The 23171-nt window shown below is 42.3% G+C and overlaps 2 protein-coding genes across 3 annotated transcripts in view; both read right to left on the reverse strand.

The window, feature by feature from the left end:
* CHRNA3 (cholinergic receptor nicotinic alpha 3 subunit) overlaps positions 1–3668 on the reverse strand; it is an 8742-nt gene extending 5074 nt beyond the window's left edge. Inside the window, exons 1-4 of one of the 2 annotated variants that reach the window (XM_035335606.1) lie at positions 3394–3668; positions 3016–3274; positions 1060–1199; positions 938–982 (exon numbers count right to left, since the gene is read on the reverse strand). In XM_035335606.1, coding sequence (XP_035191497.1) covers positions 938–982; positions 1060–1199; positions 3016–3070 — 240 coding nt within the window. In that variant the 5' untranslated portion in view covers positions 3071–3274; positions 3394–3668. Of the gene's footprint in view, positions 1–937; positions 983–1059; positions 1200–3015 lie in introns of both variants that reach the window. The other variant, XM_035335604.1, reaches the window with a different exon arrangement.
* A 4640-nt stretch (positions 3669–8308) lies between these two features.
* On the reverse strand, positions 8309–21239 carry CHRNB4 (cholinergic receptor nicotinic beta 4 subunit). Its single transcript, XM_035335607.1, has 6 exons — positions 20907–21239; positions 16308–16453; positions 15402–15446; positions 15166–15275; positions 11157–12129; positions 8309–9104 (listed from the first exon to the last, which is right to left on the reverse strand). The coding sequence occupies exons 1-6, from the start codon at positions 20959–20961 to the stop codon at positions 8964–8966; spliced, it is 1470 nt and encodes a 489-aa protein (XP_035191498.1). The 5' UTR covers positions 20962–21239; the 3' UTR covers positions 8309–8963.
* Between the last annotated feature and the right edge of the window lie 1932 nt (positions 21240–23171).

A 23171-nucleotide genomic window follows, 5' to 3' on the forward strand; every position in this document is an offset into this window, starting at 1 on the left:
TGGAAGAGACCTCAAGATCATCGAGTCCAACCTCTAACCTAACACTAGCCAGGTCCACTGTTAAACAGTGAAAACGAATAGTTAAGTAGCTCCATTTCTAGACAAGAGCATTGAATGAAGGACCCCCTACAGCAGGTGGGCTGGGAAAAGCTGCAGGTGGCATCATTCAGCTAAGTAACAGTCTTGTTCATTAGTGCTCGTTAAGCCCTACTTTAACCAATTTGAATATTAAGCTGAAGCTAGATATTAAGTTGATTATTAAGCTGTTATTTACAACAGTAATTATTTGCATTTTCAACCTATAAAGTTCCTTGTAAGTGAAGGTGATATTTTGCTTTGTTGTCACTTTTGTGGTGGCTAAACAGCACAGCGTGGCCAGGTGAGGGACCTCCATGCCGAGGTGTTTCCTCTGTACATTTTCCTATCCACCAATACACTATTTTGCGGATTCCTGAGGGAAAAAAATATATTTTGAGGTGCATTAAGTGTAGGAGGGTTGAGGCTGCAGCTGGCAACTGACCCTGAGTTAAACAGCTGCTTCCCGCGGTAGGCCCCGCGTGTACACGTTGTGGCAGCCAGAGCTGGTGGCAGAGGAGGGCAGCAGGGCTAGCAGCGAGCTGTGCGGCCGGTCACTAGGAGGCAGGAGGGGCCAGAAGCGCCCCGGGGCTCCGCGAGCCGGGGGCCGCGGCTGCTGGCGGAGGTGCTGAAGCGCCCCGCGAGCCGCAGGGGGGCGGTAACGCGCCCGGCCCGGCCCCGGGGCTGAGGGGAGCGGCTGCGGCCGGGTCCCCGCGTGCTGGGGCGGGCCTCGTCTCTCTCCCTTCGATTCCTCTCGGGGGCTGCGGTGTTCCCCTGAGGGGGAGCCCGGGAGCGCTGAGGTGGCCCCGGCGGGAGCGGGGAGTCCCGCCGCGCTGTGGTGAGGGCGGTGAGCCCTACTTACGTGCTTGAGCCACAGGTTGGTTTCCATTATTTGGTTGACTTCGTCCTGTAAAACAGAGCTGCGTCGGGAACGGCGCCGGCCCTCCCCTGGCCCGCGGGCGCGCCGGGGGGGCGCGTACTCACCACCTTCACCAGCTGGGACATGGACACCTCGAACTGGATGATGACGGGGTCCGAGACGTTCTTCACGGGCCGCACGAACTGGTTGTAGTTCTTGAAGAGGGCCGCGTACAGCCGGTGCTCCGCCTCGGAGCCGCCGCAGCCTGTGGGGTGAAGGCGCGGTGAGCGGGCAGGGGGCTGGGGCCCGCTCCCCTCACGGCCCGGGGGAGACCCGGCCGGCAGCCCCGCCGCCCCCGGTGGGCACTGGCGTCCACCCGCGACAGGCTTTTCTCACATGCATCTCCCCAAATGCGCTCCAAAGATAGTTTGAAGGGGTTACTGAGGTGTTCGAGGTGCAAAACCGTGTTTCCCCCACAGGCCTAGGCCCCCAGGCCTGTGGGAGCTGCAGAGGTGCGGAGCTGAGGAAGGGGAGAGCACAGCCGCACAGACTGGGCAGTGTGGGAGCAGCTGGTGGGTTTGCAAAAGATTCCCAATGAAGTGTAACTTTCTGTTTTCTTGCCCCAGTCATGTCGGTGTGATAATAGTAATGATAGCAGGGTGCTTGTTGAAATATGCAAATAAGGATTAAAAATTGATTAACCAGCGTTGCTCAGTGCATACAATGAAATGTGGTAATTGCCAATTGGTTCTTCTAAGTAATGTTTATTTGCAGTATACTCCTTTTCTACGTTTTGCTGCTGATACTGCTGCTCATGGTGCCTTGTGGCTGATGGGAAAGCTGTAAGCCAGAATCATTGAACAACAGGCTCCTTCAGCTGTTTACAGTGAGGTAGGTGTGAGAGCCCGTGTTTCAAACTACGTTGTTATTCCCAGGTCTAGCTAGACAACGAGCATCCTGGCAACTGGACGCTGTTCAAAAGTCAGTGCCCTTTCCTTTTTTAAAGTCACTTCTGGACAGCACATTTTCTAGTACTCCAACCTAATGTAAATAAATAAATATAATAATAAAAAACTACTATTTTTGTATTTTTTGGCTGTCACTGTGAATTTGGCAAGGACACAGACCTTAAGTCTGTTGAACAAACTCAACAGTTCCTCTGGAGTAGAAATACAAATCTACAGATATTTGCAAAGACACTTAATATATTTTTCTCCAGACTAGTGTTTTTCAAGGGGATAAAGACACGGGAAGCAGAAGTATCTGCAGGTGGCTGATCTGTTAGCAGATGATCTTTGTAAGAGCTTTTCTCTCCCTCAGACAAAAGGATCCCCTCATGTCAATCTGTACTCAGTGAAAACTTCAAAGACAACTTTATTTTCAGATTAGTGAAATTACTTAAGCCAACTTGCTAATTAAAAAATGAACACACTTCTTTGATACTTTTAAACTGCTAGCCTTACCCTAATTATTTTTTGATATCTCATCTCTTAGACTGAGACTTCCTGGAAGAAATACTCAATCTTCTAGATGAATCATGTTAAAGCGAGATTGTAACTACACTTTATTATAGTCAAACCCAAATTGCCAGACTTTTTGTGTCACCACTGATCTGATTAATCTAGCACCTGCTTTATCTAGAGAATACGTGTATTAATATTTTTTTCTTTTTAATGTAAATGCTTCTGTGCTTTCTATATCTGCAGATACAATGCACGCTGTTTGCAGCACGTATTTAATGCTTTTTAGTGTTGTTTCTTTCTTCTAGTCTTTCAGTGCTCTACAATACATCAAACCAAATCTTTACATGTATGGTGCACTCACTTCTTAATGTTAAAATGGCTCTGTATGTCTTGTTTGGCATCTTGATTCAGAACTACTTAACGACTTCACAAGAAGGAATTAAAAAAAAAACAAACCACTATGTAACAAAAAGCTGGGGTAGGATTCTGTATGTTTCTTTCATTGGTTTGCAATAAGCTTCAATATTTCTTAAAATAATTGGCACCAAAGCCATCTTCTGCTCACCTCTTTAGTCCCCCCTTTACCAACAAAGAAAAAACAAATTAAGGATCACTCACCTTTAGAGAGAATGCAAAGAGCAGCGGTTAGAAGGAGAGTGTGTATGCTCTCCATGGTGTTACGAATTACTGTCTGTCGACAGAGGCTGCTGAAGATGAGCTGAGCTGCCAGGATTCTATGAGCATAGGAAGTACGGGCAGCTCCGCTCCTCCGATGCGTGAAATGCCTGGAAGCAGCAGACGGCAGGACCCTGAGCACAGTTCTGCGCAGTGAGCTCCCATTAGACTTGCTGTGCTGCCCCCTTTCCAGCTACCCAGACTGTCAGAGCATTGAAAACAGCAAGTAAATTGCAGACAGAATAGATATTATTGTAGGCAAAGAGCGGTGTCCTGGCAAGATTAATAGGCAAGAGTCCATAAACTGGTGTGTAAACAAACCTGGTACTCTGACGAGGCTGAAGATTTTTCCTGTCAGCTGCTATAGAGGATTTTTCTTTAAAAAATTCTCATGCCCAGCTACTAGGAGAAGTTTAGTTAATGAAAATCTTATAATTGAATTGTGCAGTAATGGATATCGGCATTAGGGACACCTGATTTAGCAGTGAACTGAGATCATGAGACCTGAATTTCCAATTATGCTTTTAACGTTGAGTTTTTTTCCTGACCGTGTCTCATCCTTGCAAGTGGTAGCACTAGGTGCTTGACTGTAGCCTGGTTCTTCACAGTATAAGAAGGATGTTGCTGTTCCCAGGGGTAATCCAGCACAAGCATAACTTCCCAGAATCTAAGGCCAGAGTGATACACACAGCAGCCAGGGTCTGGCAAGAGCCAGGGGGTTGAGCTGGAGGCCAAACTTAACCAAAGCACATGAGAATAACTGTTGGTGGACCATCCCTGCTTTAATGGGTTATAAAGGTGGAATTTGGAAAGGGGAATAAGAGCGTCGGATCCCAACCTGATCCCACGAACCCTGTTGCTATTGTTCAAGGGAAAGGAGATGGGGGAGAATGGGACACTGTATTTGAAGTTCTGGTGAAGATCACTCTCAAACCATAACCCTGTCTAGAAGAGATCCTGGAGGCTTGTAAATTTTCACTGCAGAGGAAATAGATTCAATCTTTTCCTATTGTCATGGATTTTCTTCCTGAATTAAAAAATCAAAACCAAAATGACCCAAAACAAATAAAAACAACTGAAGCTCCCGCCAGATCTTTTTAGCAGAGTTTTTATAGTAAAAAATCTTCAGGGGAGAGAATATTGCACTAGTCAAGAGAGAGAAGTGGGAATATAGTTTTTTTTTTTTTTTTTTTTTTTTTTTTCTTGGCATGTTTTTTTGAATATAGGCCTTTCAGTAGGAACATGTAGCTGAAGTTGAGGTATAAGGGATTGCCTTTTTCCTCTTGCCTGGGAAAGGCTTACTGCTAGGGATCATCCCATATCAGCCTTTCAGAGCCATCAGTGTTTGGTTTGTTTCCTCTTCAGCCAAAATCATGGTTTGCAAAGTGGCTCATTACCCAGGTGCCCATCAGCTTCTTCGTTAACTTGTGTATCGCTTTTTGCCTCCCCCTGGCATGGCCAGGTGGCGCAAGGCTCATGCACACAGAACTTGCTGGACTCATCTGGGCAATGTGTGTGGAGAGAGGAGGGAGACCAGCGGGATTTCATCTGGTTGTGGGCAGTGGTGAGAGGGAAGTGGTATGGGATGGGAGGCAGCCCCTGGTGGGTGCTTCTCTCCCTGTTGTTAGGGAAGGATAAATGACAGCCCCATTTGGCGCTGTGTTTAAGAGGCAGTGCTGAGAGAATGAGCATCAGGCTGGGTTCAGCTGCTCTTGGCACAGAGCTTGTTTATCCAGTTTCCTCTATCTCTCAGAGCATCATTCACTCCATCCCCAGACACATGCTCTCATGATAATTTCTGTAATTCTATTAGCTTGGAGGAAATAGGCTTTACTGTCCATTTGATTTTATTATTTTTTTCCAGAGAACTCAGCCATTTGGTCTTGCAGCTTAACCCTTTGTGAACACATTTTCTTGCCTTGCCAGGACATTGAGACTAGCTGTTTTCCCTTTCTGCCTTCTTGGTTTCCATGAAAGAGCAGCATTATAACTGGGATTTTTGTTTGATTGAGTCCTAACTAGAAATGAGCTAAAGCTTCAGAGATCAGATCCTAGCCTGTGTTCCCCAAAATTCTGTATCTAAAGCTGAAGAGTTTGGAAATGGCTGGTCTGCAGAGGCAGTGAAGAGCCACTGTATCCAGAGGTACAGGTACTTTAGCTTAATTTGCCTAGTTGCTGAAATTTCCAGCTGTGTTTGTATGCGTAGATGTTTTATCTCTAACATTATGTGATGAAGCTCCTGATGAAAACAGCTCAGATTTGAGGTAGGATTATTTTTCTGGCCAGGGAGAGTGATACGATAAGAACACGTCACCATGACTGCATTGCAGAAGTACATAAAAGAATTTGTATGGACAGGGGAAAGCTCATTCCCCCAAGAATATCTGCAGTAACAAACTTTGTAGCCTTTGCTTGTTAATGAGCATGCTACTTTGAAATGGCTTCCTTTTTGTTAAGATTTGTTAAGACCAAATCTTGATCAACTCAGGTGATGAGGAAAAGAATACCCTCACATTGTACTAGGGAGCGGAGGTGGCACCATCAGAGCCTTTTCTTCACTAGAAGAGAAGCAATAGCTGGTTGTGCACTTTAATTGAAACAGTTTTAGCGGAAAATATGTTTTGAATGACCACATTCTTCCTTTTTTTAATGAAACGTATTGCTGTAAAAACCTTGAAAAGTGGGAATGTTAAAGTTTATTTTGTTTGATGAACTGGGACCTTATCATATTCATATTATCCTGCAAGAATACATTTTTAATGTTTCAATTTCTCTGGAAAATTTCTGCTTTTGAAATTTTGTCAAGAAATCAAGATGGAAAACCCTGTGATTCTTGGACAAGTGGGATGGTTTATGTCTCACGTAGGCAGTGCTGCTGAGAGTTAGGCAAAAATAGCATTTACCAACTTGAAACCACAGTTTTAAGAGGTCGAAATTTTGTGAAATTTTAGCAATTTGGGTGAAATTTTCCATTCTGAAGGTTGCTATGGATGGAATTACTTCTGAAAACTTGACAAAAATGCCGAAGTGGTTTCTGAGAACGTAACTTGAGAAAAGCACATTGCTTTACTCGTGATTAAAAAGGAGTAAGGCGGCCATGGTACCTGGAAAGCCCCAGAGCCCACCATATCCTGAGCGAGGAGCTCAAGCCCTAAAGGGATCTTCCCGGGGCCAGGGGTGTGCCTTCTGAAAGCCCTTTCTGGGTTTGTCAAGTCAAGGCCTGATTTGCCTGAGCTCTGTGGTGGCTGCTAGCTGAGCTGCCCGATCCTTTCAGAAGCTCTCGGCTGTGCCAGGGGTAATGGAGCTGAAGGCTGCGGTTACAGAGCCAAGCGTTACCCGTCGCTGCTGCTCCTAGGATCAGACTAAGTGAGACAGGAGCACTGGGGGCCTCGTTCAGGTGTGTTCAGGCAGTGTGGGGTGGATGAGGTGAGAGCCTAATTATTGGTAGGAGACTGATGGAGGCTGTGAGAACCAGACAGAGCCAGAGTGCTGTTGGGGCGGGGGGGAGGGAAGGAGTGCAGAGGGGTCTCTGCTCTCAGCATCTGCCTACTGATGGGCCGAGGACCGCTAGCTGCAGCCTTGCTTCCTTGGATGGGTGAGTCCCTCTCCCTCCTGCCCTGCAGGCAGGTGCAGTGATTGGAGACAGTGTTCAAGTCTGTGCTGCCCCTTCCAGATCAGCTGTTCAGGGCTGTTGTGGGATTTAAAGGGGCTTCACCTTTACACTGTGCAGCACCAGCAGCTGCTCTGGCTTCCCTCTGGCTTCTGTGTAAGCACAAAAGGCTGTGTAGCAGCTGTGACAGTGTGCGCACATGTGCTTGTGGTGTTCTGTGCCACGGCAGCTCCTGGAGTATAACCTAACACGGGGGAGTGCCTCCCTGCAGGGCACAGGCTCCCCTCTTCTCCCTTGGGGCTGCCTGTGCTCCATCTCATCTCACTGCTGTGAGCGGTCTCACAGTTGCCTGCAGCCACATAGGTCTGCTATTCGGGTTTAAGAGGGAGAAGACATTTAAGAAGACATGGAGGAAGGTTTGATCCCTTCCAACTCTACACCACCCACCAGGCACCATGGGAAATTCCTGGAACAGTTAATTTTTTGGGGGGGTGTGGGGGGGAAGGGACCAGAGCATTGGCACCCTCTGGGAGAGGAGGATGAGGCACCTCCTGTGGTCACAGGGCACACCAGCACTAATAGGGCCATCCCACAGGCCTCCTTCACCCTCCTGCCCTGTCCTTCAGGGCATAGCTTGAGGACACAGCTTAAGTGGACTGGAAGGGAGGATGACAGTGTTACAGCCATTCCTTCTTCTAGCCTGCGGCCTAGGGGAGATGATGCTGCTGCTCACGGAGCCTTCCCCACCCCACTTCTGCTGCTTTTTCAGTGCATCTTTCTTAAGCTGCTGAGTTGCAGTGCTCAGGCCCCTGGGGAAGGCCACCCCTTCAAGCACTCCAGTTGCAGGTAGTGGCTGTGGGGCTGCAGTAGGGGGCAGGACTGGCAGCAGTGCTGGGAGTGTTCAGCACGAGGGCTAGGAGCGAACGCAGTGGTCAGCAAAGGTCCTGGAGTATCTCTGAACAGTTGGAAAGGCTTCTGTGTGACTGGTTTGGCATGTTGAAACGTGTAGTTGTCTGTAGCTGCTAGGGAACGGTGATCTAGGTAGGGACGTCGCTTAGTTCTGATGAGGGCAAATAAACCAGAGGTGTCTTCACCGGCAGCTTGCTGAATAATACACGTTTAAGTGTCTGCTAATCCTCCCCTGGGACAGGTCAGCCTCAGGTCCCTTTCACAAGAACTGGTAGGTTTGAAGAGTTTGTTCACCAGTCACTAGTTGTACCTATCAGTGGTGGTAAAATTGTTCTGTGTCCTGACAGCATCCCTAGCAAAAGCTGAGGTTGGTTTAGCTTGAATCAGTGGCCCACTTCTCTTTGTGGAGGATATGAGCTGGCTGAGACAAAGTTTGGTGAGATTGTCCTGTGGTGGGAGTCTGAGGCCCTGATCTGCCCTTTGCTGAAGGCTTAACTTGTTGAGGGTGGTATTTAAACCTGCATTAACATCTCCTCAGCAAAATGCACAGGTCTGTTTGTTCTCAGGTGCCTAGCCTCGTTCCAGCCACCTTTCACGGTTTTGTCCTTTAAATGCTTTCCTGGACTTTCCTTCAGCCTTTAGATTCGTGAAAGCATATGTAAACCCCACTTACACGAGCTGTTAAACTTGCAGGAACATTTCAGGACTAAATCTATATAAAGGAGAAAATTTACATTTTATTTATATTTCATCATTGAACAGAGAATATGTTTGTTAATGATATGTTAATTTGGCCTCTGCTGATTGATCTAGTAGCAGAGATGGCAAGGTGAGAAACCTGTTAGTGGTTACCTCAGAGGTATGGCTCTGTTTCTCAGTTGTCTTAAATATCACACTCAAAGCAGCTAAACAATGATTCCACCTGTTGAGCTCTTTATAAATCAGACACAAATAGTTTTGATGCATTTGAAAGAACTAAATACCTTCTTTGAAATATGGAAAGTGCAGCATTCTAAGGAAAGAAAATGGCTTTCCTGAAGCAATGTATATAAAATACCTTTTAATAAATAATCTTTGTGAGCCAAGCTGGCATATTGTACAGTAAACAGCTTTCTCTGTAATGTTCAGACGTCAAACAATTGAAAAAAGGGCCAAGATACCACCAGAAGTACTGAAATTGTTGGAAAAAAATAAATGTTTTTGGATTTTTTCCTATCACAATGATCTAGCAAGTCAAGTTCTACTTTCCACATCCCTACCATAAATCTGATGTGAGAGCAACTCAGCTGACATCAGTCTGGATTTAACAGAGGGGAAACAGAGCAAAAAGAGAACCAGCATCTATGTAGGCATTGACAGTTCTAAATGACAACTAAGGGTTCACGGCAGCAATGTGGTTTTGAAAAAGTGGCTGCAGAAATAATCCAACAGTCCCCAGGACACAAACAAGGACAAATATCCAGAGAAACAGCCTGTCCACTACCATGGCAACATACTTCCAATCTTCAATGACCTGGAAAAAAAAAGCCAATTAAAGGTATTAGCAATTTGTCATATTCTTTCGCTTTTCCTCTTTGATTATGAAAACCAAAGGAAATAAATCTCAAGGTTCAGGGAATAAAATCACTTCAGACTTCTCCTACAACCATTCTGAGCAGTGGAGAAAAATACTGTAAATTTATCTAAGATGTCTTCGGTGCGTCAGTGCCTGGTGTCAGTCCGGAAGGACCCACACTACAATCCAATTAAGGATTTTTTTTTCTTTCATTTTAGTTTGCAGATGCTATTAATCTCAGTGGACAAATACAAACAGTATTTAATGCTGTTAAACAAGGTTAGCTTCTGAGTTCTTCTCTTATCAGCAGTCTTCTTAATCAGGGGTTTTAATGTGTATTAGTACTGTGTTTTTATTAAAATCCCTTTGGCCTTGCATGTTGAAACACAACATGAGCCTTAGTTTCTGTTCCCAACCTGAAGTGACTTTGAGGCTATTGTCATAAAGGATGAATATACCAATCTTCATTTGCATCTCCTCTGTCATTGATTCTAGTTACATGTGGGACATCATCACCTCAGTGACTTTACCATGCTCGTCAATTATCTCACGTCTTACATTAGAACATTATATAGATTTCTTTCAGCGCACCCTTCTAACTTCCACTGCTGCTAATGGGAATTGTGCACTTCTGAAAAGAGGCTATAGGGAAAGTACATGAGCGGCTGTTATCAGAGCGTGGTAATGAAGGAAGATAGCAGAAATTAAGTTTATGAATCCAGAAAACAGTGATATGTAATATCAGAAGACCCTGTGTAAAAAGCATTCAGTTCATTTTTAATGCATGAAATACCCTCGGAAATTGTTCTTAGTCTCAAGTGGAGGCTCTGTACATCCTTTAATATGCAACGTACTCTTGCATGAGTTTCTGAGCTATTTGAATATTTTTTTTTCCTGGTCTGTAAAGCGTGCTCCTGTTCAGTCAGTTCCAATATGTATAGGCTCATGTCTAACATTAACTTCTGATCTTCTTTATTTATATTGACAGTAATTGCAGTTAATAGAAAACATGAACTACTCAGCAGCATGTTCCTCAAGGGACTTCTGCAATATCAGAAGCCAGACTATAACGTTATTTAGTCTGCTGGGCTGAAGGAGGCAGAGCGCAGCAGGAATAGAGAACCTAGAGTCTGAGTGGGAGCTGGGACTGCGCGGGGTCACTGAGAGGATGCCTGACAGTTTTTCCTAATGGTGGTCTAAACAAATCTGAACCACTCGAGTTTTTCCAAGCATTATGTGCAGTGTATTTATATCAGCTTCAGTGTGCTAGCTAGTTACACATGAGCAGGGCATGTGAACAGGCCACCAGCAACACTGCTTAAACTTGTCTTGAAGCCTGTACTTCTCATAGCTGGTAACAAGTGTCGCTTAACTCAAATGAAGAAGTAACATCTCTGCTGGCATTAGGGTCTTCATTCTACCCGCTGTATTTGCCATAACAGAGCAACATAATGTCTTGCTCCGTTATGGACAGAGATCTTCAGACAAAGAAGGTGTCTGCAAGTTGTTTTCCCAGTTTTACTAAATCCTTCTTCTATGCCCACTTAGGTAAATTAAAGCATGAGCTGCAGGTACGTTGTTTCTGGTTAACATGGGCTGATGATGCTAAAGTCTTTCTGAATACATTGGGGAAAAATATTCTTAAATGGCATTCTCCCAGACCTGGAACTCAGTATTTTTTTTCCCCATGCCAGACGTTACTTGAATGTCACAATGCAGCTTTTTTGAGGATGTTTCATGATTTAGTGGGTAACCACCATTCTGTTTTTTTTTTGTTTGTTTTTAGAAACATCCAATTTACCTTCTAGGAAAGCATTTGCTTTACCAAATTATTATTCATTAAGTTTTTTTTAATGGCAAACGTTATTTCCTCTGCTAACTTACGGCTAGAATCTCTAAAATCTTTTAAGGTAGCTAGGGAATTCAAATCTCCTTCCTGAAGAACAGCATGTTACAGAGGACAGGGGATGAAGTTTGGAAAGACCAGGATGATTTCTCATTTTTACTTACACTTTGGTCGTTGTCATCACTTTTCATGTGCTCTGCTATAAAACTGACTCCATCAATTGCTTCTTGGACTTCAGGAGAAAATTTCATGCCTGTTCTTAACCTGAAATCTTGATGGTTGCTGACATTGTCAAGAGTCTCAGTGATTTTCATATCATATTTTTTGGCAGAAGCTGTGTTCAGAAAGTAAGTAGAGTTCTTGTACAAGACGGCTTGGTCCATGGAAAGGTTCTCTGCTCTCGTCTTTTTGCAGTTGCACAGCTTTTGCCGAGCAGAATTATTTTCTGGACGCTTCATGAACAGATAGGCTGGGAGTCTTTCAAGGAAAACCAGCTTTACCCAAGGAGGCATAGTGTGAGTACTTGGAGATCTGTGGTGGACATTGAGTACGCAGACACTGGTAACTATTGAGAAGGTCACTAGTACCATTGTAAACATGAGATACTTCCCGATCAGCGGAACATCCAGAGATGTTGGAGGGACAATTTTGGAGATAAGCAGTAAGAACACAGTCAAGGCAAGCAACACAGATATGCATAAGGTCATTTTTTCACCACAGTCTGAAGGCAAGTAGAATACCAGGATGGCTAAGGAAGTAATCAGCACACAGGGAATGATAAGATTGATGGTGTAGAAAAGAGGTTTCCTTTTAATAATGAAGTCATATGTCACATCGACGTAATTGGGATCCAAAGGATTTACAGTCCTTCTTCCTGGGAGTGCTACAATGTCCCATTCTCCACTGGGTGTGAAGTCGTCCATGCTTGCCATGGAAGTTTTTAGTACCATATCAATTTCTGTATGATCATATGTCCAAGACCGGAACTTTAAGGTGCAGTTTTGTTGATCAAATGGGAAATGCTTAACCTCGATCTTGCAGGCACTCTTGTAAATGGCTGGAGGCAACCAGCGAATGCTTCCGTTATTCTGTACGATTACATTTGTGTACAGTGAAACTTCGTATGTGCCATCGGCACTAATGAAACAAGGGAAAAGAAAAAGGAGAGAAGACCAGCAAACATTAAAAGGAAAAACAGTTCAAAACAGAAAAACTTGCTTTCTTTGTTTTGTGGGCCTCAGTTATTGCTAGAATTAAAGCTTAGGAAGATTTCAGTTTTGAAATCTATGTTGTAGGCAGCTATAATTTGTTAGGGAGATTAATGTATGCATTTCTCCCAGTAAGAGAACTGGTATTTTGTCCAATGCTTACAGAAAATTATTTTCATAAAATGGTTATTAAATAATAAATTTGCATGTCCATTTTGTCCAAAGAACTGGAAGTACTTTTAAATATTTTTTACAGTACTTAGGGCTTACTACATCTTCGAAGGCTAAGTAAAAATGAGATCATCCAGCAAGAAAACAGAGGTACCTTTGGTCTGGAACACAGCCACTGCTAAGAGCACAAGCAACACTTCTAAATGACTTAGACAAGGAAATAAGGATGTGTACTGCTAGTTAGAAATGCAGGGAGAGTGCAGGCAGAGGAAATGTAATTATATAGTTTATAATTGATCGGCTTCTCCAGTTAATGCTTACATATTACAAAACCAGGCCAGACAAGCCACAGGGTTCTTAATGCCCACAAATGATCTTGGCTTTGTATCTCCTCCAAATGCTGAACTTCCACCAGGAGAGTCTCCTGGGTTATGATGGGTCCTTTAATTCAGGGAGAGGATCATTATCAGTCAGTAGTCAGTACGGTTTCTTTTCCAGTGTTTCTGGGCAAACAACATGGGATTGTTTATCCTATGAAGTATCCTGAGGCAGAAATGTGATCAATTTTGAGAACTTTCCTTGAAATCTAGTGTTTCTTAGTGTATTCACTGCATCTTTTCAAGCACGCTATGCAACGCCTTTCAAACTCAGCCAGTCCTGCTACCCAAGGAAATTGTAACAATAGGGAGGAGGAACTTTTAGTGACTATTGACGGAAGAGGAAACTCAATTGCTGTTATTAAAACTGGGTTAGACACTTGTTAGGCTGCAAAAGTGAGTTTGGACTAGATACATCCCATTTCCTTTTGCATAAACAGCTACATTTCTAAAGAAGCGCATACAATTTAGAGACAATGTTATCTGCAAAACTAAAATACCAAATTCAAAGTGTAAGCAAAGGAAGTTCAACTGACTGTGATTAAATAGCACCCTTTTACTCCAATGGGAAATCTGCTCCTTGGGAGTTAATAAGAAAGTCTAGTGAATGACCTGTCTGATGACAAAGTCATAAAAATAGAGCTATTTCAGTGCTAGTGTTGATTTTTCTGAGCAAAAAATTGCTGCAAGCATCCAAGGCTTGGCACATGTATAGCTGCTCTCCAGATTGGTTACACTTGGCAATGCAAAGATGTCCTCGAGCCTTGCACTGCTGAGAGACCCTTGCAGCTAATTCATGTAGGCAGTGAAACAACTAAGTGCAGAAGTGAGAGGCTACAGTGTAAGGGTCTTTAGCTGGTTGCCAGTCAATGAGTGTGTATATATATATATATGTATGTATTTTTAGTAAAGAAATCGTATCTTGTCTCTCACGTCTCTGTTTCTCTGAGTTAGATTTACTGTCCAGCCATAATACTGCATAGGCTTCTGGGCTGAGAATATGCAGGTGCTTTTGCTTGCTGCCCCTACCTGAGCTCTGAGACTGAGGCCAAGCTGCTGGTGCTGTCTCAGTGTCCTCCACAGCCCTCTGTGCAGCCTGCCTTTGGGCAGAGCTTTGTGGTGCAGGAATGCTCGTCTGTTTTCCTTGTTAGGACCGCCATGGACTGACTACTGCCTACAAAACACTGCTCCAGCAGAAGATAGTTACAGAGGGATCGGTCTTTACCTAAAACTTTAATTTCAAGCTTTGTATTGATGTAAAAACAAACAAACAGAAAATATGGTGTGGCTAAAGGCTTGTTTTAGGAAGCTGTTAAAAAATGTTCCTTGCCCTCCTTACAAACCACTAAATGATACTATTTGGGGAATAAGGAAGAAAGACGCCAGGGGGCAGGGACACAATTTAGCAGAACAAGATCTGACAAGGCAGAGTACATCCTAATCCACTAGCTGAATTTTTTTGTGACTAATACAATAGTTTTTAGTATTTAAATATTTCTCAAATCTGATTTCCAGTAGTAGGATTCCAGGGACTTAATTCAGTTATATATAAACTTCCTAGGTTTCCCATCTGTACATGTTAGTAAACCAGCCTGCATTCATGAATTCATTGGTTTTCAAAGTACCATGAAAGTGTATTACAAGTTTTGGTTATTGTGTTTTTTGTCTGTTTGTTTCTTTTCCAAAAAAAAACTTGATATTATCTACTTCAAAGCTTTGCTAGGGACTTTTTTTAAAAAAAACAACAAACAGCAGTTGTTTGTCTGAAAGAAAAATCGAACTATGTTCTAGCCCCAAGGTTTTATTTTCTTAGTACCATGAGGCAGTGGGGTCAAATATTGACAGATTTGTTATGTATTCTTATAATTGACTTTTGAATGCTTTATGAAAATTGAATATAATCTGGTTTTGAAAGTCAATATTAACTCATGGAGTTCTGTTGTCTGTGAGCTTGAAGCAGATTTATGTCCTGGGGTCTGTGGTGGAAGCAGAGAAGAAGTAGGAGATAAAAATGTAGCACAGTGCCTAAGATGTCTGACAGAATTCCAGATGTCTTTGTTGAAACCTGGTCAGTGTGCAGCTGTGCTTGTACTTAAAATTCATTCTTTCCAAGTAGTCTAATCTGATAAAGACTTGCGTCTCAGTTGTGAGCCTTCTCATCGATCTTCTGGTGTTGTAACAACTCATGCTGCAGACTTGCCCTAGGTCTGCTAGAATCTCTCTGCCTAGAGCCCCGATTTTTCTGAAATGATCTTTAAGGCCAGTGCCTCACTCAGATGTACTTGATACTGGCTAAAAGGTCTACCATTTAGTTTCAGGCTTTTGTCAGACCTACATCATTGGTTCTGATGCTTTTTTCTCAGTACGTGGTTAACATGTTGTTCACTGTCTGTATAAATTAGGGATGTTTTACTTACTTATTGTAAAGCACAATGTCTGGCAGCCAGATGTGTTTTGCAGGTATTCTCAGCGTATTTATTCCTTCATAGTCAGAAGGCTTCCAAGCCAAACGATAATCAATCCACTCCTAGGAGAAGAATTATACATTAATGATGGGAGTATCCAGACCAGCATAAGCAAAACCATCACTGTGATGTAGTGAAAGCAGTGGTGTTTGTGGTTTGCAAGAGCATGCCTCTGTGGGTTTTGTTACCTGGTTCAGCCAGACATTTGTAGTCATGATCTGCTCCCGTTCATTCTGCAGGGGAAGAGACAGAGAAAAGCTGTCCTCTGAAATGTTCCATTTTATTGCAGTAATAAGATTTATTCTTTCTGGGCTTTCAAGGATATCTCCAACTGTACAGAATGATTTTGCGTGGTGTATTTCAAAACAGGCAGTTCTCTGCTGGTAGATGCCCGGCTTTGTGCACAGACTGATAATGGATAGTAACCCCCCAAGCAGGTAGCTCCAAGAGGCTTTAACAAGGACAGTTGGGACTGGTGTGAATGCCACTCCTTGGGAACAATTTCTCCTCTGCAAGCTGATTTTTTTTTTCCCCTGTGGATCTGATTTGAAACAGGAGGCAAACTTTGGCCGTTAAAAAGCTCTAAAAGAATTTGTGTAAGGTTTATGTAAGGTTTGCCTTGTAAGCTCTTATCTAGGAGGTTCATCTTCATGCAACTAGTAGGAGTTTCTACCAGAAGACCTTATAGCAGTCTTTCAGTACCAAAGGGGGCCTACAAGAAATCTGGAAAGGGAATGCTTTGTCAGGGAGGGCAGTGATAGCCCAAGGAGTAATGGCAAGCAGTGACATTATGTGTACAGCCCAGGAAAGATCCTGACCTGGTGTAACTTCCTGCAGCCTTACTGTATCCAGAGAAAGATGTTGATTTTTGATCAGTGGGATTGTACTGGATGAAGATCTGGCTGCTGCCCCTAGGCATAGATTGTTGTAGCTGCATTCTGAAATAAAACCTGCAAATTGCACATATGGGCTCTGCCTACTACGTGTTATCCAAAGTAGGAGATAGTGGGGACAGAGTAACACCAATCTAGCTTTTACTTAGAGTGCTGTGTACATAGTAATGAACTAAAAGGCGTAGCTTAATTGGAGCTTACCACACTGATGAGCTGTGCCAAGGAAACCTGCAGTTCTATAGATACCAACTGGGACGAGTTGACAGCTGGGCGAATTAACTTATTGTACCTGTCAGGACTCAGTAGGTGGTTCATTAGCTTTTCTTCAGCATCTGCTGCGGTGCTTCCTGTAAAACATCACATAACGGTTACGGAAGGGACACCAAGTGGCATGGTATAGACATCACGGAATACCTGTGCATTGGATCATCTTCATGAAGTAATGACGGCTTTTGATTTTCTAAAGACCATCGTTTTGCAGGAGCAAAAGGATATGGTGCTTGCACCAGTATCTCTTCTGCTGAAGCCAACCATCTTTCACAGAGCATAGATCAAAAGCAGATAATTCAGGGCCTTTTTTTAATTATTATTATTATTTTTTTTCCCCACAGTAAAATGCAAAGCTCAGTTTGTTAGGTACTTTTGGAAATGCATTCAAAAACTAGGAGGAAACCCACCTTTTCAATAACACAGGAAGAATGTTTCAAAGATCTAAATGGAGGGAGTCTGGGTGTGACTTTTCACTGTCACAGGAGACAAGGAAAGAGTTGCAGGCACAGGTATAAATAGGAAGACTCTGATCTGCGTAGGGAAAACCAGAGGATGAGCTGCAGGAGTCATAGGGTATTTTTGAGGATTGGAAGCTCTTTGGTAGCCAGTGATGTTTCTGTTTCAGAATAATTTTATATGAAAACCAGAGGCACTAATATAAGCCTTACTTTATGTGTAAAACCAAACCTGATTTATGGACTAGTGCAAACGCTTTAAATCTTAGACAGCTAAAGCTGGAGTCCAGTAACTGCAAAATACAGTATCTGCAGGCTGCTGCCAAACAAGCCTGAACATTCCCCATGGAGCAGGATGGCTTATGGCACAGCTCCGGAGGTGACTGGGTCCCATGTTCTCGTGTTTGCTTTCTTATGGCATGGTAGTGGACTTTTCAAACCAGTGTTGACCATGTGGTAATACTGATGACGAAGGTCCTGGTAACAACCTGCCAGCAGTATTGTCCCTTTGCAGGAGAGAGATTCTGCTCTATGGTCAGAGAGATTCTGCTCTATGATCAGGTGATACACCTGACAGTGATGGACACAGGCGTTAATAAAAACAGATTCTAGTCCAGTGAATAGCATGATTCTTCAGTAGGAAAGGGCACCTAACAACCCCAGAAATTGCAGAAATTAAAACCGTGTATCTACAATGTATTTGCTTGCATGTGAACTGGGCTGTAAGTTGCTAGAAGGAACAAATCTCTCTTGAAACTTGGTAATTTTGAATTACACTCAGATATAAAAATACCGTAAGAACTTGTTTCTGACCCAGTACGAAAGTGGGGAGACATGGAAGAAAATTTCATCAAACAGATCTTTCATATCTAAGAACAGCTTTTACTCAAGCTGTGGGGAAAAGATGAGATAAACAGCAGGCATGCTTTAATTCTCATGGAAGGGGTATGTGCTACGTCATCGGTAGCACAGATTTTGTCACACGTCCTTAACTCTAACAGTGTCCTCTAGAATAGGCTTCTCAAGTACATCCCAAGCCATTTGGGAAAACATCTGTGTTTGTTGGGTTGGTTTATTTTGTGATTCACACTTGCTTTGTACTCCTGCACAAGTCATTATGAAAACCGTAGTACCATGGGATATTTTAATGTTATATTCATCCCCAATGTAAGCCTGCCTAATCAAAGGCTTATCAGGCTAGAGCTATGTTGATCCTTGCTAAGCTCCAGATTCTTTTTTTTTTTTTTTTCTTGTATTGCAATTAAGATGAAGCTAAAGTTTATACTGTGTAGAAAATGGGGCTTTGTTCCAGGAATGGATTGTTTTGTGTTTACAGGGATAGCTGAAAAGCCTGGTGGTAGCTAAAGAGATAATCTTGATTAGTTATTTTTGTTTATTTATTTTTAATTTTTTAAACAAATATTTGTGCTGCTGTTGCATATATAAGTGACATAAGCTGTCTGCTATAATTCAAATATCAATAAATTGCCATTTGGTTTGTTTCGTATAGTGGTTGCTGAATGTTGCTAGCAAAGAGAGTGAATTCTTGTCTGAATTGTTAAATATGTTTTCACTGTGTTCCCATCTTTCTGTAATTATTCTAGTGTATGGAGTGTTTGCCTAAGCAGTGAGAAAAGTGAAAACTGCAGAATATTTACAGAAACCTAATTCTGAAGTTACAGTAATCACTGCTTGTTCTCTGGAACCTGATTTGGGAAGTCATGATCATCTGGCCTGCAAATCACAACTGTGTCTGTGTCTGATGAGAACAGCTCAGATTTCCAAGTACTATGTCAATAAACTTTATGCAGCTGAATGACTGCCATGACTTAATTATAAAAACAGCCTGTTGAATAATGAACCCCTTAGAGATACTATTCTCTGTTCTTAGGGAAGGGGTTCCTATAACGAAGAATTATTAACTAAATTGCCACCCCATCCCAACCTTTAAAGAACCTAATCATCAAAAATTAAGGTCAGAGGGGCTATTCTACCTCACTCAGCTGCCTGTATCACATGCCACTAGATGTCAGCAGTGCCCTGCCTTAAAGGTTGCCAGGTCTAATCTGCCTGTAAATGAAGTGTAAAAATGAGTGGCTCTTGAATAATTTTTATAATCTACTTTCCATTACCAATCTTATAGTAACCAGATGGCACCTAATGAAAACAAAATTGCCAGGCGTTCAAGTTTGACCTTACATGCATTTCATGATGTCAGTGGTTGCGCATTTGAAAACTCCTGTTTTTCTCCTCAGAGTTGGAAGAAATGCAAGTGCACTTTTTCCCCTCACAAACTCTTTTTCTCCAAATAGCAGTAATCACTACAAATGCTGCAGAGAGCAAAACGCTGCTTTTAGAGAAATGATTTTAACAATAATGATGAAGCAGCCCTAATTTGGGGTTAAAGTGTATTTATGTACTGAAAGCAGTAATAGGGGAGACACATTGGGATGGATCCTGAGCTAGGGAAATTTTCGTAGCTTCACTGAACATGCTACACATCTCCTCCGTGACAAGGAAAGCAAATTACCCCATAACTTGCAGCACAGATTCTGCAATAAGTTTGTATTCTTTGTGTAGGGGCATTGCTGTTAAAAACAAATTACTTTAGGATGCTTTCAATTTCACAGTAGAAGAAACAAAACCAGGCTTGATTCACTACTCTGTGCAAACTTTCCTTTTTACACGGTCTAAGTTAAATATAAAAAATGAAATAACCACTCAGCCTGTGCTGTATTGCTTATTTTCAGTGTAGTGACAAATACATTGGCATGATTTCCACACAACAGAATAAGGAGCAGTGTCAACAAATACAGGCAAGTGCACTGTTATCACTGTCTAAATTGTAGAATTTAACATAAGATATGCTTCCCCCATTTCCCTGACCAGTTATTTTAATAACTGTTGAACTAATAATAGTTTAGAAATAATATATTGCACAACCTATTGTCATTTTGGTCTTTCCTCTCTTGCAAATGACTTAGGTTGACAACAGTGACATACCAAATTCCCATCTATAATTAGGAAAGAGCAAGAAGGATGCAGCAATAAGACAATCCTATTATCTTCTCTGAAATTACTTAGTGATGTTGTTACTTCTCAGTGTACTCCTGAATAAAAAGATTTATATGGCGTCTTAAGACAATGCACACTACTTTGGAATGCTTGTTGTTCCTAAGGAAGTAATAGTGAATTTACTGTATTTTAAAGGCTATTTTAACTTCTGTGCTGCAATTAATACAAATAAAAAGGAAACACTGATGGATTCAAAAATGTGTAATCTAAAGTAGGCCCTCACCCTGCAGTTGTTACTAAGCAGATGTTTTCTGAAGTTGCCTTTCAGTAACAGAAGAAACAAAGCTGCAGGTTGACTAGGTACATATAAGAAAATTTGATTTTTGTCCCAGTTCACTTTCAGCCAGTTTCACTCCGAACACTTCAGTGGAGTCTCTCCGTGGGAAGATGCTCTCAAGGTAAATGCACTATTGTGGGCTGCTGGTGAGCTGTGCGTGTTGGCTAAAACATAGGCAAGAAATCCTGATGGGCTAAAGAAAATGTTCTTAATGTATGTTTACATTTTTAAATATATATTTATGTATTCCAATTGAATTTAAACATTAATGATATATGAATCAAACAATTAGGAAATAAGAAGTTTGCAAATACACAAACTCGAGTCAGTAATTGTACAGAGGGGTGAGATCTCTCATTTATGCTTCATATCTTGGTTCATTTTTTCTTTTTTCACTCTAAATGCAATACCTGCTTTTCCTGTCACGGATTATCCTGGGAGCATCAGAAGGAACATTCTTTACTGGTTGTCAATGTCATCTCCTACTGCTCTGTCATTTTATGTCCAACTTACTGCCTGTCCATATGCATCGTAGTGGATTTGCTGATACCGAATAAGCCAGAAACAACACTAAAACAATCAATTTCATGCATCTTTGTAAAGTCTACAGCCTACTGAGGTGCTAGTTACAAATGGTTTGAGAGCTTATATCACCATCCTATCTCCTAGCCCTGAAAGCTAACACTGTTCTGCAAACTGTATCTGAAAGAAAAGATCACTTACCGTTAAAATAATAGGAGCCCACTACAAAGAGAAAGAGGGTGTATGTATTCCTCATGGCAATAAGAAGAGGTGGATTACTGTTCTTCAATTAAGACAGCTGGCAGTAGGCTCCGTTGTCAGGGTTGCACAAGGAAGAGATGTAAAAGCAAACCTGAATCTTGGAGGTATTAAATCCCTGGAAAGAGACAGACAGTAGGACCTGGCAGAAGCATTCTGCAAAGTGGAGTTTTCATAAGCATAGTGGTCCCTCCCCCTTTGCAGCTGTTTAAAGAGCTTTGTGGAGAGGAAAAGCACATAAGAAGAGGAACATAATGTCATAATGTTGAATAAGAGGAAATGAAAGAGCAAGCTAAGGAACATGATCCGCAAAACACAACTGCTTAATTCATGCTACTAGATAACATTTAGAAGGATTTCTGGTTAGTAAATGCAGTGGGTGGGAATAGCTATGTGGGAAGAGCTGGATATAACTTTGTGCCATAAGACCTGTTAGTAAAAGTCATGTCAATTAATTACAGCCCTAGCAGAGGCTTATCTTCTGTGTCGAGAGAAACAGTCAATTGCCGTTTCCAGCCCTCTTCCACTCCAAGGCCCACACATGTGATCTCTATAAACTAGAACTCTAAAAGGCTTTTTGGGAGCAGCTGGAGAGGAAGGGGGATTTTGCTGTCATTAGCATTTGACAGGATTTGTAGAAGAAAGCAAATGCAGCTTGGTGAGAAATAGCCGATAGCCATAAAGACCTTCCAGAGCAGTGATAGAGAAATTGTATGGAAGTTATCATTTAGAGCTGAAGGGTTCAGCAGAGTACAGAGTATCATGTTTTGGGACTTGCCATGGGAAGAGGTATAGAAAGAAGGGATAAGAAGAGCTTAGATGTCCTTTGCAAGCACTGTAGGACAGACTGAAGCTCCTGGTTAGAAAACATCTTCTAGTTACTATTTTATCCCCATACTGAGATTCCTCTCTGCATATGGTGGCCAGAGGATGCAGTTCTGTGCTCGTCCCATCTCCCAGCAGTCTAACTCCCAGTGAAGGCATTCCTTATTTACCAGCATAACCCATGTATGTACCAGACCCTTAATCTTTACTTCTGCATCAAGCACGGTTGCTGTCTAACTGGGGCTATTTGGAGAAGGGCAATTGCTGCTATTTTGTGGCAAGCTGTCGGTGTAGCATTGAGCAATTCATTGCCTTCCCTTTAAGCACTGTAGCCACCACTTATTTTTTTTTCTTCACTAAACAGACCAGCATGTTGTGGCTTTGTTGTCTTTAAAGGAGCTACCATTAAAGGTAGTACAATAAGTAAATAAATTCCACTTTTTTAATACTATTTACAATCTATGTTACATGTCTGAAGAGTAAATTGGTTGGTTTGGGCTAATTTTTTAGGGGAGGAGGATGGATTCAGTGAGACAAATGGAAAAGCTCTTGCTGCATGGACTTGTATTTAGATAAAACAAGCTGTTATGAGTCAGCTTTGATGAAGTGGCTTGAACTGTTGCCTTTCCTTACTCTGAAAACTCAAGGTATGTCAACTATACCTTATCCTCCACTGAGGCTTCCCAGTAGTTCTTTAAAAAGCTTTCAACCATCCATAGTGAGAAGGATGGCTGGTACCTTCTCCCCTTTCTTCACTTGCAATCTCGAGTAATCTCCTTTAATGTAACACCCTTAGTTATAACCTCTTAAGTTTTACGGTGTTTTGTTAATTGTTACTTTAAAAGATCATGATTAGGTCCAGCCTGGTGTCAGAGGTCCCTTGTGGTGGCTTCGGCATGTTAGTGTAAGTCTTTTTTATGCTTTCATCACTTCCTTTTCTCTCTTATTGTCTCTGTTTGCTGGAGTTGATTTACAGAGGAGGTTTGAATTCTACTTTCCAAATAGTGTGAAAATTGAGGGAGGAAAAGAATGGTTTCAGTGGGACAAACAGGAGAACAGTCACTGTGGGGACATCTGCTTGGATAAAAAAAGCCAGTGCAATCCAAGTGATTGTATGTGAATGGACTAACTGCAATGAAAACATAATACTTCAAAAGCTGGAGGAAAGCAGAGAAAGCACATGTTGAAACTGAGCTTTCCTACAGCAAATTGCTCTATTTTAATAGTCACAAACTCTAGTAAGTATGTCCCAAGGAAAGTGTTTATGCTGAGCCCTTCACTTCTGGCTCCTCACCATGGTGTGCTTTGCTTGTACCTCATCAAAGGCTTCTACCATCAGGCTTTGTTATGCTCTTGTGCCCACTGCTAAGCAGTGTTGTACGG

The sequence above is a fragment of the Oxyura jamaicensis genome, chromosome 10 (assembly GCF_011077185.1).
Source record: "Oxyura jamaicensis isolate SHBP4307 breed ruddy duck chromosome 10, BPBGC_Ojam_1.0, whole genome shotgun sequence".
Classification (NCBI taxonomy): domain Eukaryota; kingdom Metazoa; phylum Chordata; class Aves; order Anseriformes; family Anatidae; genus Oxyura; species Oxyura jamaicensis.